Here is a 20,580-nt window from a genome sequence, read left to right as displayed (position 1 = left end):
ATACTTAGGTTGAACTAGGCCATTATCTTAGGAAAAACTTAGCAATAAATTAGGATAAAGGTGTTTTTCAAATGGGTTTCCTAAATGACCTTGCAGTTCACATAAGGTAAATCTTCTCTCTTCCTTTACAGAAAATTTAAGACTCCTGCAGTCCATAATTTCATTTAAAAAATCTTTTCTTCCAAATGGTTTTTATGAGGATTACTTTTCTTCAGTTCCTGAAGTCCTGAAATCAAAAGTAAGTCATGAAAGAAAAAATAAATAAATAAACCTTGACATTGTCTGTAATGCTCTGGCGAGATGTATTTCAGTTTAAGTTTTAAATCTGTATCTTCATAAATATTTGTCCTATTTTGACTAGATTAATGCCAGAAAAAGGGGGACAAAAGTGTTCTTGTGCTAGAAAATGGCATTTTGTTCTTTTTTTTTTTAATTTTTTTTTTAAGATTTTATTTATTTATTTGAGAGAGAGAATGAGACAGAGAGAGAGAGAGCATGAGACAGGGGAGGATCAGAGGGAGAAGCAGACTCCCTGCCGAGCAGGGAGCCCGATGCGGGACTCGATCCCGGGACTCCAGGATCATGACCTGAGCTGAAGGCAGTCGCTTAACCAACTGAGCCACCCAGGTGCCCGGCATTTTGTTCTTAATTAGTGGATATCTCTATATGAAATGACCAATAAAGGCCTAATTGCAGTATTCACATACATAAAGGAATGGCTAATAATATAGTTACCTCGTTAAGCTTCGTAATTTCAAAATAGTACTCATAATATGATTTCTAATTTAAGTTGGCCTCAGTTTTTAAAACTACAAAAGTTGATCTTAAAAGCTAGTGTTTAGACTTCACAGTGTGCAAAAATCTCAGAAGTTGACTAACCTTATTTTTATTGTCATCAGAAGCAGAAACTAATAAATCATATTAAGATGTATGATATTTAAAAAAGGAGGGAAAGCAATGAAAAAAATTTTAAACTCTGAAGTTTGAATTGGTTCACATTTATCTATTATTCTTTGTTTAGCTCATGCATATAGTATACAGGTTATCATGATAATTCATTTCTTAAATAACCCTATTAAAATTAGAAAGCAGCTTTCCTAGTAAGAACAGCAGTGTAATTGAATTTAGGTAGGCAGTGATAAAGCAAAATTAGAACTGGTTTATTCAGGGCAAACAAGATGACTTTCTGTATAGTCAAGATGGTCTAATTATATCCAAAACATATGTCCGTGTGTATTATAAGTAGGTAATGCTAGTGAGGTTACCTCCATTTTCTCCTGATCTTCTACACAAATTAAAATTTCTAATGCACCTAATTTAGCAGTATCTTAATTTGTGCAAATGAAAAGGAAGTTATGCATTCATCTGGAAAATTCCTACTCATCCTTCAAGGACAAGTTTAGATGTCACTTCTATAATATTAGAGTATTATTGCCTTTCTCTCTATTTCCCAGCCAGGATAATGGCTTTGTGTGCACATAATATTTATCCATTCATTCATTCAATCCATGATCTATGGTCCCATAACACTAATCTATTTATTAAAAGACATAATCTCTAACCCCAAAGTCCTTATAGCAATCCACTGTAGCAGATGGAAAAGCAGACCAATAATTATAACACAGTGAGATAAGTATTGTGGTATGTGGATGGACAGGATTCTGTGTATGGAGGTGGGAGATTTAACTCCAATTGTAGGGAATGGAGGTGGAGAGGAGAAACTTCATGGAAGAGATAATACTTGCTCTTATAGGCTGAGTAGGATTAGGTTGTACAGTCCTACATTCCACACATAGAGACCTGCATTTATTAAGACAGAGGTATGAACCTGGAGGACAGATACAGGTTACCTGCAGTCCTGTGCCCGTCTGGAGCAGAAGGTGCCTATGGGAGAGGCAGGAAAGGGGACTGCAGAGAGACTGGGCGCAGATCCCAAAGTCCTCTTTCTGCTTAGTCACGGAGTTTGAATCTGGTCTGGAGTGTTGTGCATTTGAAGAAAGTAAAATTTTCATTTTAGAAAGAGAACTCTCTGGGAGGACTATGGAGGACAGATTGAAGAAAAGCCAAGTAGGTGATATCTGCAGTAACCTAAGCAAAACGTGAGCCCTGCACTTTGTCAATGGCAGAGAAAGAAGGAAGAAACAGTTTCAAGAATGGGGTAGGAGTTTAGGTGACACAACGCGGCAGCCAGTGGGCATAAAGAAGAGGGGTCTGATAGCGAGATTTCTGGCTTTTGGAACTTATTACTTAGCATTATAACTTGTTGTATAAGTAAGGTCTGTTTCCCTCCCTAGAGGGTAAACTCAGATAAAATGTAGCCTCTGTATCTCTAAAGCCCCACATTTACCACGTAGTAGGAGCTTAAGACAACTCATGGATGTGTGAACAAATGAGGGTGTTAAAAGAGAGCCCTGGTGATATAACTGTGTCACCTGGACAATTATTCATTGTAGTTCTCAACTTGTGAAGTAATCAGGCAGCACAAAATATACACCAGGGAAATTGAAACAATGCATTCTCAATCAATTACACTCACGGAATGGGAAATAGATGTAAGAATAATTTAAAACAGCATTCACATTTTGACTATACTGCTCCACTTCAGGGTTACATTATGAAAAAAGTTCTAGAAGCCACAGAAGTGGAAATAAACTGCAATCCTGTCCTTTGGGTAGAAAGTCTGTTGTCATTTACAAGAAGCATGGCAGCTATCTGCAATTAACAGAAGCCCTACATTCCAAGACTATAAGCTCCCTGAGGAACGTTGCTAAGTCTGTCCCTCTACTATTGTATTCTCAGCACCGGGCGTATGGGCACATGGAAAATATTCAGTATGTATCACTAAAAGAATGAAGATAAATTCTTACAGTTTTATAGCAAGAGATGATTTAACTTCCTTGCTTTGCCTTCCCCGGTAATTAGTGTCTTAATTGTGACAGTCAGTTAGGGCCTACCCATTCATTCTAAAACTTTACTCATGGCATTTCTAAGAAGGTTTAGACCCTCCAAAATGTCAAATGCTTGCCATTCAAAAGTGACTTCTCCTTCTGTTCCTATCCCTCTTTTCTAGTTCCAACACTGTACTCTTCCTGAGCTTTTGTGTTTTCTCCTTCCTTCATTGTGAGAAGAATAGCTTCCTGATTGGGGAACTATACATAAAGTGGATATTCCCCATACTGGGCAGAAATATGGGTAACACAATATTTTTATTATAACACCTTTAAATTTTTAAATAGGTTCCTTTCCCCTGCATTTACTTGCCAAGAGCCCAGGAGCACTGCTGTTTTATCACTTTTATACCTATGATATTTTGAGGTTTTTTTTTTTTTTTTTGAGGGGGAGTGGGGGCAGAGGAAGAGGTAGAGAGAGAATCTTAAGTAGGCTCCATGCCCAGAGTGAGCCCAATGCAGGGCTCGATCTCACGACCCTGAGATCATGACCTGAGCCAAAATCAAGAGTTGGACACCCAACCAATTGAGCCACCCAGGTGCCCCGATATTTTGAGTTCTTACTTAAATGTAACTTACATTTCTGATTCAGATGCATTCAGGGACCACAGGCACTGGGGAATTCAGTCACAGCTGGACATGGAGTTAGTTATGGGTCATTGTTCACATTTGACCTGAGACCTTTTTCACTATGTGGACCAGGGTCATGATAAAGGAGAAAGGACTGTACATGAGGTTCTGACAAACCTACAATCTGGATTTGACACACTTTTGAAGAGAGAATTTTAATTCTCTGGATTTAAGATTGACTATTAATGGTCCATGAAGCTTCTAAAAATTTAATGCATGTATTGCTTTTAGAAGAAAGTAGTAAATAATGACAAATACTATATGACCTTCAGGTTGCTCCTTGATGGATGTGCTCCACAGTGCATTCCATATTATTGACCCTGAATTAAACCTTTATTTCAGAGAACCAATTCTACTTCAGTAGCATGGCTAGATTTCCAATTTTTCCTTCAATAACTTTTATCAAGCGAAGATTATACTGTATGGACTTTTACTGGTTTCTCATACATGTATGCCAAACTTGCAATTAAAAAATGTATTTGGGTCAAAATATATACATGTATATATTTAGGTCTCTACTGAGTAAAAATCTCACATTTACTATACCCTCAAAGCTTGATTAAAACAAATTTATTGGGCTACCAGTATTTATCCTTTTCTTTAAAAAATCATGAAAAGTCACTGAAGGATGTGGCAGGAAGGCTTGACTCCATTCATTAGAAATTTAATCATATCTATTATTTGGAAAATCAAAGGAAGGAATAGAGTGGCAAACACGTAGTTACAGCTGATAAAACAATTGGACCTGGGCGCCTGGGTGGCTCAGTTGGTTAAGCGACTGCCTTCAGCTCGGGTCATGATCCTGGAGTCCCGGGATCGAGTCCCACATCGGGCTCCCTGCTCTGCGGGGAGTCTGCTTCTCCCTCTGACCCTCCCCCCCTCTCATGTGCTCTCTCTCTCATTCTCTCTGTCTCAAATAAATATATAAATAAAATCTTAAAAAAACAAAAAACAAAAAAAAAAACAATTGGACCTGTAATGGAAATTTTCTCATAGCAGTAAGACTAGTGAGTAGAATTTTAATATGCATGAGGCTATTTTAGATAGTTCAAAGCCAGAAGTCAATTAGAATATTAAATACAGTAAAAAATAGACCAATGATATTTACTATCTAAGATGATCAGTGTTTAATTGCTAGTGCCTACATGTAGTTACTATAAATCTTTCATCTAAGACACATAATCGTGCCTTTCCCATTTGATATATGGAAAGAAACATCCCTAAACATTTGCCTGTATCATAAAATACTTCATTTCTATCAAAATGCAACTTCTGATTGAAATTGAGTTGCAATGAATGACACATATATTTGCTTTCTTAGGTGTTGCTCCAAATTCTTTGACTTCCATCTCTCTCTCTGTCTTTTTTTTTTTTTTTAAGACAGAGGAGGAGGAGGGGCAGAGGGAGAGGGAGAGAGGAAATCTTAAGCAGGCTCCACACTCAGCATGGAGCCCAATGTGGGGCTCAACCTCATGACCCTGAGATCATGACCTGAGCTGAAATCAAGAGTGAGAGGCTTAACCGACTGAGCCACCCAGGCATCCCAAATTATTTGACTTCTTCTAAAAATTTTTTATTGTTATGTTAATCACCGTACATTACATCATTAGTTTTTGATGCAGTGTTCCATGATTCATTTTTTGTGCATAACGCCCAGTGCTCCATGCAGAATGTGCCCTCTTTAATACCCATCACCAGGCTAACCCATCCTCCCACCCCCCTCCCCTCTAGAACCCTCAGTTTGTTTTTCAAAGTCCATCGTCTCTCGTGGTTCGTCTCCCCCTCTGATTTCCCCCCCTTCATTCTTCCCCTCCTGCTATCTTCTTCTTCCTTTTTTTCTTAACATATATTGCATTATTTGTTTCAGAGGTACAGATCTGTGATTCAACAGTCTTGCACAATTCACAGCACTCACCATAGCACATACCCTCCCCAGTGTCTATCAGCCAGCCACCCCATCCCTCCCACCCCACCCCCCACTCCAGCAACCTCAGTTTGTTTCCTGCAATTAAGAATTCCTCATATCAGTGAGGTCATATGATACATGTCTTTCTCTGATTGACTTATTTCGCTCAGCATAACACCCTCCAGTTCCATCCACGTCATTGCAAATTATTTGACTTCTTAAAAGGAATAGCTCCAGGGTAGCTTCCAAGCACAACAGAACTTTTAAGCACTTCCAGAGAACAAAGGCACCCAGTTTCCCTCAATAGATAAGAGAGTAGAAGATAATGTCCAAAACAGTGCAGACACTTCTGAAAATCCAAGTGTATTCCCATTCATATTTTAAATGCAGTCTTATTAAAATGCATGTGATTCACATGCTGCATTTTAAAAAAGCTTTTTTCTTGTCAATGAATTTTTTAATTGTGGTAAAATACACATAATATAAAATTTACCACCTGAAGCATTTTTAACTGTACAGTTCAGTCTTGTTAAATGCATCCACATTGTTGTGCAACCAATCTCCAGAACTCTCTTAATAATTCAAAACTGAATCCCTGTACCTATTAAAATAACACCTCTTCCCCTCTCCCCCTAACCCCTGGCGACCACAATTCTACTTTCTATCACTATGAATTTGACTACTCTACATTCCTCATTTAAATGAAATCATCCAGTATTTGTCTTTTTGTGACTGGCTTATTTCACACATCACAAGGTCCTCAAGGTTCATCCGTGTTGTAGCATGTGTCAGAATTTCTTTCCTTTTTAAGACTGAATAATATTCCATTGTGTATCTATATACTACATTGTGTTTATCCATTCATCTGTCAGTGGACACTTGGGTTGTGTCTGCCTCTCGGTTATTGTGAATAATGTTGCTATGGACCTGGGTGCACAAATACTTGTTTGAAACCCAACTTTCAATACTTTGGGGTATATACACAGAAGTGGGATTGCTGAATCATACCAGTAATTCTGTTTTTATTACTGAGGAAACTCCATACTGTTTTCCACAGTGGTTGCATCATTTTCCATCCCCACCAGCAGTGCCCAAGGGTTCCAGTTTCTCCACATCCTTCCCAACACTAACGTTTTCTTTCCTTCTTTCTCTTTTACTTACAGTAGTCATCCTAATGCATACGAGGAAGAAAGACTTCTTTTTCCAAAACTGCTTTGCTCTCTGCCTTTCCACATGACTTAAAACATATACTAAAATATAAATTAGTTGAAGTATTTGTGATTTAAATGAGATAAAACTAAACCACATTTTTTTTAACCTTTGAATCTACAAGATCTGAGTCCAGTTGGGAAATACAGGTCTAATAGTTCCAAAAGTTTTATAAAATTCTTAAGAAAGCAATAAACTCAAGTGACAGAAAATAATGCTTTGCGGTAAAACTTGACAAATGCCAACTAACTAAAAACATATGCACAGTGTTTTTTTGAAGTAAATCAATTTTGGTTACTTATTATCAACTACCAAATATTTATAATAATATAGCTAATCTATTTCTCACTCCTTCCCCTTTCTGGAAAGCTCTCTCAACTTCGAAACTTGACCGAACTTCTTTGTGAATCTGAAACTTTCAGTTCAATAGAGAGAACGTGCCAGCTCTCTGACGTGAACTTTAGGGACCTATGTGAAGAAAGTGCATTTCATGTGCAGCTCCTCGAAGCAGCAGAGCTTGGCACCGAAATAGCAACCAACTTACTGTACCATGACAATATTATATCTAAAAAACTGAGGGATTTGCTTACTGGGGATCCAAGCAAAATGAATTTAAATATGGATTGGTAAGTATCTTCATTGCCTGTTTCCTTGGGGAAACCCCTTCTCAAATAATTATGGATATGCTTAGTTCAGCTTCTTCTTCTCTTCTGTTTTGTTCCAGGTTGCTAGAACAGGCACTGCAAATGAATTACTTGGAAAATATCACACGGTTAATGCCAATCATGGAAGCCATGCTGCATGTCAATAACAGCGCAGACCCTTCTGGAAAACCAGGTGCTTCCCCACCCCCATTTATTTTAAGTGTTGTCTTATAAGAATGCGTGTGATTCTCATGCTGCAGTTTAAGAAAGGCTTTTTTGAAGTTCCCAACCAAACCTGCTTTGTATCTGCCCTTATACATGAGAAATCTGAAGCTTTCAAATATGGTTACTTGTCTAAAATAAACATACAGAAAGCCAGCAGAGGATGAAATAGGGAAATTTGATTTCACAGCAAAAAGATCTTCAAAATTTTAACTAGTTAGGCCATTCACCTTTTATTTGTCTGATATATTAAAGTGCATTAGCTAGGATGGAATTTATTTACTTCCATGAAAATAATCTGATTTAAAAAGATGCACTGCTGTCTATAGAAATCTCAATTCAGAACCTCCTATTAGTATTCTGAGCTTGATGTCCCATGCAATACTTTTCTTCTTTGCATAATACCTCAGGACTGAAAAGAAAGGCATTCAGAATTTTGGACAACAGGCAGCCACAAAATTCGAAGGGCACTAAGTCCAAAAATAAAGAGGGTATATTTGCATAAGGGATACTTCATGAAGAAATTGAGAGATATTTGCAGAATGGAGATGATAATCTGCTAAAATAAAGTCAAAATATCATTTGTTATGCATTAAATGACCCAGATATGAAAAAATTACAATCACAGTCCTAAAAAAGTTTGAGGTTAAACACATTCTACTTAAAAGTGAGGTAATGATGAGAGACGATGGACTCTGAAAAACAAACTGAGGGTTCTAGAGGGGAGAGGGGTGGGAGGATGGGTTAGCCTGGTGGTGGGTATTGAGGAGGGCACATTCTGCATGGAGCACTGGGTGTTATGCACAAACAATGAATCATGGAACACTTCATCTAAAACTAATGATGTAATGTATGGGGATTAACATAAGAATAAAAAAAATGTTTGAAAAAATAAAAAATTAAAAAAAAAAAGTGAGGTAATGACTATTAAAAATCCTTGATAAACTGTAACGTGCTGGGCAAAGTTAAGCAAGTGTGCTCTGCAGCATTATGTTGTAGATTTAGCAAATCTTGTCCTAAGTTGACAATATTATATGATCCAAGGTTGAAAAGCATTTTGAATTTGTGTGATGTTTTAAATCAAATGGAGGGATATATATTTACTGCATTATGTGATCAAAGTCTGTGAGGAAACCATATTTTTTTAATCAACCTTGTGTTGTAGACATCTAAGGAAAATTTATAACCCAGAACAATCTGTTACCTTGGGTCAATGATGTCATAATTGGAGCAAGTCTAAATCAGATAGAAATAGATCCTAAAGATGCAGGGTTCGCCAAAAGAGAGATCTCTGCTCCTGACACAAGGCATGTATGTTGAGTGTATGTTTTAGTCTAGAAGACTTCTCTTATGTTAGTACAACAACTTAAAAAGAATTACATTGCAACCAACACGTGTGTTTTTGTTTTTGTTTTCTTGCAGGTCAGTTAATAGAAATGTTTAAAAATGTTGAAGAGCTGAAGGAAGAACTGAGGAGAACGACAGGCATGTCCAATAGGAGTATTGACAGTCTGCTGGCCCTTCCTATCCCTGATAACAGAGCTGAGGTGGGGCATAATATAGTTGTACTTATAGCCAGGTCTTAAAAGTTTAAATCATGTGTAGTATTTGTTGAGCACTTATCAGTAAAACACTGAGAAGTTGCTTGCAGATCTGGTGAATTTTCCATGCAAATGATAAAATTAGAGGCTGAATTCCTTGTGGGGTTAGAAGAAAAATCCTAAAGCAAGACATTTATTACTATCTTTTCCTTTCCTTCTAGTTTTCCTTCTCCTTCATCTTCCCTCCTTTGTGCTCTCCTTTTCCTTACCCCTAGATGTTTTTTTTAAATAAGTGGTGCCTTCAATAATTCCATATATGCACAATCACAATCACATTTTCTGAGATAAATTTGCACAGTCTATTATAATGACATCAAAGTCAGATTTCAGTAATCTAATTGGGGAAAAAAAAACAGACCATTTACAATTTGTTGAAATGAATACTCAGTTTGGCTTTTTAAAAGTCCCAAGACAAAACATAGGATATAAAATAGATAGGACCCAGGGAACTCTGGGCAAGTTTGTGGGTATAGTGAACATGTTTGGGTATGACAATGAATAACGTCATTTCCTCATAGGCTGATAATAGGGCTTTTCATTTGAAATGTCTCTTCTTTTATCCCTTTTCCAAGTCCATTGTCTGGAAATGTCATAGAAATTTTCCAAAAGAACTGCAGAGCTTAAAGCCTCATCTGTTCAAAACTTACGTGTGACAGAGTGTGTCATTTCTAAGCACAGCCCAGCTATTCTCCAATATCGGATAAAGTTTTTTGAAAGCCTTGAAGACTGCCTTAGGGAAATATTTAGGTTTACTTGTGTCCTGTTCATTGGTTCCCTCATACAAAAATTAAAACTGCTTTGCCTTCCCTCTTGTTCTAGTGAATAGTCATTGACCTTTTCCCTTTGATCTCACCTTTTACTCATTTTATCCTAAGATCTAATTTCAGTAATCAAGTGTTTGGCTTCTGAAGAGCAGGTTCATTTTAGTAAATAAAAACATAAATGAGGAGTGTACATTCTTAACTACTTTCAAAAGGAAAGAGAGAAGATTTTCAACAATCTTGAATTTCCTAAACTTTTCTCTTGATTTCAACTCAATGGCAATAGAGACTTCTTACTTCTCATATACACACCTCACTTTAAACACAGCATCACTGTCCAGGATGGTTGATTCACATTATTATGTAATTCTGGGCTTTTTGTTCTTTGCCCTTTATCTCTTGATAGAGATACCCGGAGGTTCTTATATAAGATTATAACTTCAAATTATTTTAAAAACAAAATGCAATTTAAATACACTAAATAAAATTTTAAAGGAAAAATGAGTCTTAAACGAATATTTTTCCCAAACTTAAGTCCTGATCAATTCTTTCTTGGTAGATCACTCACTCAGTTGTTCAAACAGGAAATCTCAGAATCATCACAACACTTCATGGTCTCTTTTTCTCCATCTTGTTTTTTAAGCTTTCCAGTGAACTCTGGCTCTCTGTAGTTTTATTGTGATTATTTATTTATTGTGATTAGTGATTTATTTTTGTTTTAAAGATTTATTTACTTATTGGAGAGAGATAGAGAGGGAGCGCACATGAGCGGGGGGAGGGGCAGAGAGAGAGAGAATCTCAAGCAGACTCCATGCTAAGCACAGAGCCCAACATAGAGCTTGATCTCATGAACCTAAGATTGTGACCTGAGCTGAAGCCAAGAGTTGGACATTTAACCTACTGAACCACCCAGGCGCCCTGTGATTAGTGCTTTAAATGAAAAAAATATATATATATTTGACTTGGAGTATAATTTATCATATTTTTTAATGAAGTCTAAGAATAAAGAAAAACCTTTCTTTTGAGAGATAGTTCTCAAAGGATTCACAACTTTTCTATTTTTTCTACCTCCAACTTGCAGATTATTTCTCGTGTGTTCTGGTTGCATTCTTGTGATGCTAATATGACCTATTCCAAAATGGAGAATGCATTGAAGGAATTCTGCAGCCTGCCTCTTCCAGAAAGATCCCGGCAGTCTTACCTCATTGGACTCACCCTCCTGCACTACTTGGACATTTACAACTTCACATACAAGGCAAGTTGCTATTGCTGAAATATTTTATATTCACAGTTTAGTACAAATACATTTGATTACATGAGTATGCTCCCTGATACTGTAACGAATGAGATCCATGTATATAGCTTTTGGAATTATAGCTTTATTTTAGAGCTAAATAGGACCTTAGTGATCATATACTGCAAATTTGCACATTTTATAGATGAGGAAATTAATATTATTGCCTTATTAACTCTCAGTTTGTGTATCCAAGGCCATGTATTAAATTTAATATATATTATACTAAAGTATGAAATACAGATGTTGTGTGTGTGTATATACATATATATTTTTACAGTGAACAAGCATTAATTTGGTAGGATAATAGAGATTAGAGCAAAGCTTGTTGTTGTTGTTGTTGTTGTTTTTAGTAGGGGCTTTTTTGGTGTTAAAAATTTGTGTGTGTATTTTTTCCATCAATTTAGAAAGAGACTACTATTACTTATGCAGTACAACAAAACAAATGGGTTACTATCAGAGTTTAGAAAAGTCAGCAATGACTTCATCTTACAATAAGTACATGCTTCATAAGTACTTGTTTAATACAAAACTGAAAGAAAAATATAAACATAGAAGAATTAAACATCTATTTCACCTATATACTAGATCAAAAATATTTACATGTTACTGCAAACACTGAAAAAATGTTTTTCCCTTTAAAGTAGGAAGAACCAGAAGCAACATGGCTGACTTTGTTGTTATAGCAAAGGGGGTGAAAATTTAGTTATCAATAATCCTATTCTGGGTCATCATTTTCTCACACCTATATTTCTGCAATGGCCTCTTAATTGGCCTCCCTGCCTCCACACTTGCAACCTCCCCACCACTACCCTGCCCCACTATCCCTAAGCAGCCAGAGTGATCCTTTTAAAATTTAAGTCACATTATGCCAACTCTGTGCTCAATACCTTCTGGTGGCTCCCCAGTCTGTTCAAGGATATCCCTCGGTTCCTACAGGGACCCCATGATCTGCAAAACCCCTCCCATCTCTAAAATTCTCTTTCCTACTTGGTGACTCCTTGGGCCCATGACTGCTACATGGAACCACTCAATATTTCAAATGCCAAGAACAGTGCCAGGCCCAGAGAGGCACTCAGCAAATATCCATTAACTAGACAAATGGTTATTTTACATAAACTACAAACTAAAATGCATATGAAGTGAAATTATTAATTTTATTCATCTAAAATGTTAATCCTTATTTTATATTGCCTCTGCAGAGCAGATATCAAACCAAATATTTTTTGTTAAGTCTAGTAATTAATTATGTGCATTTGACAAGCAGAAGACCATTCCTACTTCTTTTAGGTATTGCAAAGAAAAATAATGAAAAATTTCTCATCACTAGTCAATTTATTTCACATCAGTGTAGGAATGCCCAGAATTTTGGCAGAACTGGAAGAAAAATTGTAATGTTGATTATAATTTAGAAAAAAATATAACTGAAATTAGTAGCTGTGTTAGCGAGCTGGCTGTGTCTTCACGGTATCTCTCCAACTGCATCTTGTGCTCATAATGGTGGTCTTTGACTTTCCTGGACATGTAAAGAACTTTCCCTCCTCATGGACCTCACACATCTTTCCCGCCCTGCTATAATCTTCCTCTGCTTATTCTTCCTCTGTTTTGCTCTCCATTGGGGTGCCATGTGGGAAAGATCTTTCTTGAATCTTAGCTAAACTCTCTCTACCTCCTCATATTCCCCAGTCTTGTTTATTGATTTGTTTGAAATCTGTTCCTTCTATTAGACCAAGGCTCCTTGAGTGGAGGGATGGTATCACTTGGTATACCACCATATAACCATCTCCTCACCCATGCTGGGGACATAGCAGGCACTCAATTAACGTTTGGTGATAAAATGAATGAGAGGATGAAATTACTTTAAAATTTTAAAATAATTCCACTGTATCTTCATGCTGCAGAAAAACGTTGTGGGATTATGATTAAACTTGAATTACATGAGCTTTTTGACAGAGCTTTTCTGATTTTTAAGGATCATATTATATGATTTTTGAGCAATAGTATATCCATGAAGAGTTATGTAATTGACATTTGCCCTTCTGACTTTTAAAATCATTTATTTTGGCAACTTTATTGAGTTATAATTTATGTACCATAAAATCCACTTATTCGAAGTGTCCAATTCAATGATTCTTTTAGTAAATGTATGGAATTGTGCAACTATTACCACAATCTAATTTTTGAACATTTCCATCAATCCAGAAAAAAAAACCTCATGTCTCTATGCAGCTACCTCTCATTCTGACCTCTAGCCCATGCAGCCCCTGATCTATTTTCTGTCTCTAGAGAGTTTCCTTTTTTAGACATTTTATATACACTTAATCATACAATACGTGGTCTTTGTGTTTGGCTTTTTTTTACTCAGTATAATATTTTTGAATTTCATGCATATTGCAAGATGTGTCAGTATTTCATATCTTTTTATTGCCAAACAGTATTCTAGTTAAAGGATGTACATTTCCTTTGTCCATTCATTTGGATCATTTCTACTTTTTTGGCTATTGTGAATGATGCCACTATGGACCTTCATATACAAATCTTGGTGTAGACATATGTTTTCATTTCGCTTGGATAAATATTTAGGAATATAATTGCTAGGTTGCATGTTAAACTTATGTTTAAGTATTTAACTTCCACATTTTTTTCCAAAGTGACTGTACCTTTTAAGATTCTTACCAACAGTGTGTGCAGGTTCCAGTGTCTCCACATATATCATTTATTTTTATTCTGTTCCCTTTAGGTGTTTTTCCCTAGGGAAGATCAAAAGCCAGTAGAAAAGATGATAGAACTCTTCATGAGGCTAAAAGAGGTTCTCAATCAGATGGCTTCCGGCACACATCCGCTGCTAGATAAAATGACATCCCTGAGACAAATGCATCTGCCCAGAAGTGTTCCATTAACACAGGTAGGAAAGTCACCCAGCAATGTGCTTATTAAGGGAAATTCCTCTTGTCACATTAACTTTTATTTGAGATTAGTTATAATACATTCAGCTACAAAGATAGTAGGTTGGGAAAAAGCACCTGCAGGAAAACTCTTCTACTCTGGCAAAAGTTTTTGCCACTTAAGTCAGTGAAGTTCAGCATTCTTCATTTACATTTGGGATACATGTTTTAAAGGAATTATGGAAGCTATAAGGCTACTCTAAGCATTACCAGGTTTTCTTCTGTATTGTTCTCAGCAGCATTTATAGCTTTCTAATGTTAATAAATGGTGGATTTTTATCTCATAGGCAATGTACAGAAGCAACCGGATGAACACACCCCAAGGATCATTTAGCACCATCTCCCAAGCATTGTGTTCCCAAGGAATCACCACTGAATATTTAATTGCCTTGCTGCCCTCTTCTCAAAGGCAAAAAGGCAACCACACCAAGGATTTTTTGACTTATAAATTAAGCAAAGAACAGATTGCTTCCAAATATGGAATTCCCACACATACCAGTGAGTATACTTCAAAATCAGCATAGTAACATCATCTCCTGACAATATTGTCTACTGTAGCTTAGCCTTTTATAATCAATGAAGTATCAGTTTTCCTCAACACTACTGCAGCACTTACCACACGTCAAACTGATTCACGCTTTACAACAAGCCTAGAAGGTGTGCATCTCCATCTTACTAAGAGGAAATGAGGCACAGACAGACTAAGTAACTGGCCACAGTCACGCAACCTTAAAGTATCATAGCTGTGATCTAAACTCAGCGGTCTGCTGCAAAGTTTAGCCTCTTAACCACAACATTGAGAATTTGTTGGTCACAACATCACCGTCCTTGCTAGTAAATAATACAAAAACATGCTTTAAATCTGCTCAGGTCAATGTTTTTCTTAACTTTTGAGAATTAGAAAGTTGTATCACACATAGACAAGTTCTGAATGCAGCAGAACTATAAACGTGTAGTGGCACATGCACCCCACGATGCTTGGGATGCAAAATTCCATCAGCTGGGCTCTTCCGCATAATATATGGATATTTAGTATAGCAAGTGGATTGACTCTTTTATTCATCTTTTTACTCATTCAATATTCATGGGCCAACTCTTACGTATCTGGTACTACTATCCTAGTAGCAGATTTTTGTATATCTTTTTAAATTAAGCACTCGTGAGGTGGATCTGTTGGAAGATATTCTGAAATGTGATTTTCAACCTTTCTTACTCCTCTTGGCAAAATGCCATCCCTTATCATAGGCTTATTTATTGAGTTAAACTTTCACACCTCAAAAAAAGAGATTTGTTACTACACTTTCTTACTTTTTTTTCCTTTTTTAAAATTTTATTATGTTAATCACCATACATTACATCATTATTTTTTGATGTAGTGTTCCATGATTCATTGTTTGCGAATAACACCCAGTGCTCCATGCAGTACATGCCCTCCTTAGTACCCATCACCAGGCTAACCCATCCCCCCACTGCCCTCCCCTCTAGAACCCTCAGTTTGTTTCTCAGAGCCCATAGTCTCTCATGGTTGGTCTCCCCCTCTGATTTCACCCTCTTCATTTTTCACTTCCTACTATCTTCTTCTTTTTTTTTTTTTTAACATATAATGTATTATTTGTTTCAAGGGTACAGGTCTGTGATTCAACAGTCTTACACAATCCACAGCGCTCACCATAGCACATACCCTCTCCAAAGTCCATCACCCAGCCACCCCATCCCTCCCACCCCCACCACTCCAGCAACCCTGTTTATTTCCTGAGATTAAGAATTCCTCATATCAGTGAGATCATATGATACATGTCTTTCTCTGATTAACTTATTTCGCTTAGCATAATACCCTCTAGTTCCATCCTCATCGTTGCAAATGGCAAGATTTCGTTGTTTTTTTTTTTCTTACTTTGATAGCAGAGGCCTCACAACTGTTAATAATAAGGGAAGTATAAGGCATGTATCTTTGGGTGTGATAATAATCTGTGTAAATTTACCATAAGGAAATAAATTTTAGATATACATACTAAATGGTTTTATTCACTTTTTCCTTCCAGCACCATTTTGCTTCTCCCTTTATAAAGACATCATTAATATGCCTGCTGGACCTGTGATTTGGGCTTTCTTGAAACCTATGTTATTGGGAAGAATTTTGTATGCACCATATACCCCTGTCACAAAAGCAATAATGGAAAAGGTTTGACCATTATAACTCAAAGTTTCTATCTAGAGTCCTAAGATGATTTTTAAAGTAATCAACTTCCAAATTTACTATAGCTGACTCAGCTTTCTTTATCTCTTACCTACTATTACCCTGGGCTTTCTGAAACTCTTAATTCTCAAATTCTGCCCTGTAAATGTGTAAACAATGTAGATTGGTTGGTAGCCCTTTGAAGAGACATGAACCATGTTGACACTTGAGAATGAGGTTAGTTGAAACAAGACCTCAGATTTTTCAGCTTATCTCCAAAAGCAGAAGATTTTTCTATAACTGGTATCTAATTTTCAAAGTGTATAAAAATAATGGCACTAGAAAAAATAATATTGGGGCATTATATAAGTAGTTTGAACAAAAACAATCCTGGGGCACCTGGGTGACTCAGTCATTAAGCGTCTGCCTTTGGCTCAGGTCGTGATCCCAGGGTCCTGGGATTGAGCCCCGCTTCAGGCTCCCTGCTCTGCGGGAAGCCTGCTTCTCCCTCTCCCACTCCTCCTGCTTGTGTTCCCTCTCTTGCTGTCTCTCTCTCTCTGTCAAATAAATAAATAAAATCTTAAAAAAAAATCTCTAAATTATAAATTGGCTTCGTATTAGATTGTACAATTCAACATGTTATGTTTATGTAAGAGATAGAGGTTGAGAAAGACAACATTATTCATAGTAACTATACTTAATATCTACCTAATTTAATCATAATTACATTTCTCTCCAACTTTTAAAGTTAGCTTTAATGATTTGAATTATTAACTTGCTACTTTTAAAATGACAGTGTGAAAGTAAAAAAGAAAAAAGAAATCACTGTGTTTTACCATTACTTGGTCATTACACCACAGTTTTGGTGAATATAACATTATTTTAGTCTATATAAAAATGGATATGAGTTCATCACTGGTTTCTAGAATGTTCTTTGTTTCTATTGTTTGCATTTTAATATCTTATTTGCTTTATTGGCTACACTTCTGTATAATTTTTGCATAAATGAAGTCATTACCTGCTTATTTCCTAAGAGCAGTCATTTTTTGTCTTTCCTTTTTTTTGGTTCTCTTTTTCTCTCCCCTTGATCTTTTTCTTTTATGTAACTAATGATTTTTAGCATTCAAGGATGTGTTTTTTCCATAATTTATACACATTTCTCTAATTCTTTATAGGTTATTATGCTATACATACATTCATATGCAGAATTTTTTGTCATTGTTTGCATTATTAAAATGAGGTTACATTATAATGCTTTTCTACATATTGCTTTACTCACACAACAATACCTTGTGGAAATTCTTCCAACTCAATTGGTATAGTTTAATTAATTCTTTTTGAAAATTGCAAACTTTTTCATACCATAGAATTTACTCAGCCAATCCTCAATTGTTGGGCATTCATTTTGTTTCCAGTGTTTCCTTTTTATTTTTTTGCTAAAGTAAATAATGTGACAACAAATACTCTCATGCATACTATTTATACGGTGGTATTTTTATTTCAATGAGATGATTGTTCAGGATTGAGGGATCGAGGAATAATGTATTTTATTTAAGGCTGTAACACATCCATTTCCACCAGCAGTATATGAAAGCATGCTTCCCATATTCTTGAACTACAGTGTTTCTGTAGTAGTAAAGTTAAATGTATTATTGGAAAAAGTGAATAACTTCTGGGAACTCCAGAAGGTGTATCTTCATTTTGACTGTAAATTCACTGTGGACAGCAAAGCAAACCCTACTCTTTCCAGAATTTTTAAAAGTGATCTTGACCCTATTAAAAGCTGCCATTTAAAAACTTCTGACCATGTGGGAAATTTCTGACACTATTTTTTACTAACTCCACCTTTTAGAACTGTTTCTTAAAGCTACGTAACAAAACAACCATAAGATCCCTTTTTGAAATACAGGAAAAATAATAATGGCCCAGATCTATTTTTGTTTCTTTGTCTTTTAGGCTAATGTAACTCTGAGGCAGCTGGCAGAACTAAGGGAGAAATCTCAAGAGTGGATGGATAACTCACCACTTTTCATGAATTCTTTCCACCTGTTAAACCAGACGATTCCCATGCTCCAGGTAGGAGACGGCTCGTTCTCTTTCATAGGCATTATAATTCTTTGAGATTTTAATCACTTCACTGTGGGAATGGGCAGATAGTAACTCAGAATCCATATTCAACATTTTAAATTGCCTGTCCTCTATAGAGAAAGTCTAAGACAGGATAACAGATCTGTCACTCACATTCAGAATCATCCTCATCTCCCGTGGTGCATCCTCTTTCTGTAATTCGGAGATAAGCCATCTTACAGGTTGAATTTGAGGCATAAATAGTGACGTCAATCTTGTTTTCCAAAAATAAAATGGGGTAAAAACAACTTAAAATATGCGTATTTTATTTGTTCCTCCACTTTAAATTATTTTTTGCTATTTTAACAGAACCAGAGTTCCTATAATAGTAAAATTCTGGAAAAGAACATTAAATCTGGGGAGTTCTTTGGTTGAAACATCACACTCTAGGTTAAAGTTTTGACAATGCAACTCAAATACAATGCACACTGGTTAAAAGGTGTAATTGGCAATTCTTGCAAAAGATGCGGGGTTTTCAGAAGATGATGAAAATAATGTGGGGAAATGGTCCAGTCACAAACAGAGCTGTTGACGACTAAGGATGGAACAGCAGAGCCAGACCAGTTACCAGCTAGAGAAGAGAAAACTGGCAGGAAGGAAGGTGACACAGGAACTTCAAACGAGAATGGCTTGCATATCAAAGTATTGAGAGAGGCCCAAGGAAGATCGATCGAGAGCTAAAATATATTTGCCCCCCTCCCCAAAAAGGCCTTCTTATAATCATGCTCAAGAAGCTGAACATAGAATAAAGGATTTGTAGCACACAACTTTGTCAGAAAAATTACACCCAAAAGATGCTTTGCTCAGTCTTTGTTTTGATTAACAATTAGCGCATAGTTACAATTACAGTCTGGCTTTTATTATAAATAATTTATAAAGTTTATAATATTATAAATAATAAAATACATATCTGAAACAGATATTTAATAATTTAATTAATATAAAAAAGTAAACTTTCATCAAACATCTTCCCCACAATTTACTATTAAATTTGGTTCTAATTTTAAGTGGCCTCTTTTTTTTTTTTTTTGGATGAATCTTATGTAACAAAGACCATTTGAGTAGTACTTTATTGACATATATATTTTCCTAAATGGAAGATTGCTTCTTTTTTCCTAAAACTTTTTTTCTGTGGAGCAGAAAAAAAAACCCCTACACATATGATTTCATTAAGGAAAAATTTGTTGGCAAAAGCAATGAATGAACAAAGGACATGATCTATACCATGTCCATAAAGGGGCCATCATCTAATGGAAGCGACTTTATTCTGTTCTAGACCAAAATAAATCCTTATTCTAAGTTATTGAGGACAAACTTATTTCTACAAATGTACACAGAATTTGAAATTTAAAGCTTTTAGCATCACACCTGGCTTTGCCAAAGTGAACCGCTAGGAAAAGGTGTAAGATACTCGATCTACAGTTTATGAATCTCTAAAAGGAGTATCTTGATAGCCACTGCATAGATTTGTGAGGATCATATGTGTGGAAGCATGTAAAAATAGTATTACGTATCCTAGGACTGATTGCAAAAGGAGTGGTGGGAGAATGGCCATACTGCTCGGTGGATCATCTCTGAATTGCAACTGACGCAGTGCTTTGTTTACTACTAATGCTCTGATTCAGTTTTTCCCTGACGCACAAATTACTTCCTGGTAAATAGTGAGACTTTAAAGGACTTGGGTAGCGTGGTATGAGCTGTGTCATAGCCATTGGTCTACATGCTGCCAACTACTCTTAGACCCCTCAGCACCTATGGACTTAGCGAATTAATTCTACTGTATATGTGCTCTGTTAATACATATTATTCTTAATCATGTATCTCCATGATAACAAAACTGAAGATCTTGGTAGGAAGGACAGAATAATAAGAGGTACTGACTTGTCCTCTAAAGGGAAAACCAACTTAAGCCTAGCTCACATAAAAACTAGCCCATGGGGCGCCTGGGTGGCTCAGTCGTTAAGCATCTGCCTTTGGCTCAGGTCATGATCCCAGGGTCCTGGGATCGAGTCCCACATCGGGCTCCCTCCTCGGCGGGAAGCCTGTTTCTCCCTCTCCCACTCCCCTTGCTTGTGTTCCTGCTCTCGCTGTCTCTGTCTCTGTCAAATAAATAAATA

At 36.4% G+C, this 20,580-nt stretch overlaps 1 protein-coding gene across 1 annotated transcript in view; it reads left to right on the top strand.

Moving 5' to 3' along the window:
• ABCA12 (ATP binding cassette subfamily A member 12) overlaps window positions 1–20,580 on the top strand; it is a 169,646-nt gene that overhangs the window by 86,800 nt on the left and 62,266 nt on the right. Inside the window, exons 11-19 of the mRNA XM_064585792.1 lie at window positions 132–238; window positions 7,063–7,319; window positions 7,418–7,530; window positions 8,982–9,106; window positions 11,003–11,176; window positions 13,956–14,120; window positions 14,448–14,658; window positions 16,203–16,342; window positions 18,293–18,412. Of these exons, the coding sequence (XP_064441862.1) occupies window positions 132–238; window positions 7,063–7,319; window positions 7,418–7,530; window positions 8,982–9,106; window positions 11,003–11,176; window positions 13,956–14,120; window positions 14,448–14,658; window positions 16,203–16,342; window positions 18,293–18,412 (1,412 nt within the window). The remainder of the gene's footprint in view (window positions 1–131; window positions 239–7,062; window positions 7,320–7,417; window positions 7,531–8,981; window positions 9,107–11,002; window positions 11,177–13,955; window positions 14,121–14,447; window positions 14,659–16,202; window positions 16,343–18,292; window positions 18,413–20,580) is intronic.

This window comes from Mirounga angustirostris, unplaced genomic scaffold, assembly GCF_029215605.1.
Source record: "Mirounga angustirostris isolate CCGP_5_RB_7025 unplaced genomic scaffold, mMirAng1.0.hap1 SCAF_3, whole genome shotgun sequence".
In the NCBI taxonomy this organism is placed as follows: domain Eukaryota; kingdom Metazoa; phylum Chordata; class Mammalia; order Carnivora; family Phocidae; genus Mirounga; species Mirounga angustirostris.
Note: the sequence above shows the minus strand (reverse complement) of the source record. Positions and strands in the feature narration are given on the sequence as shown.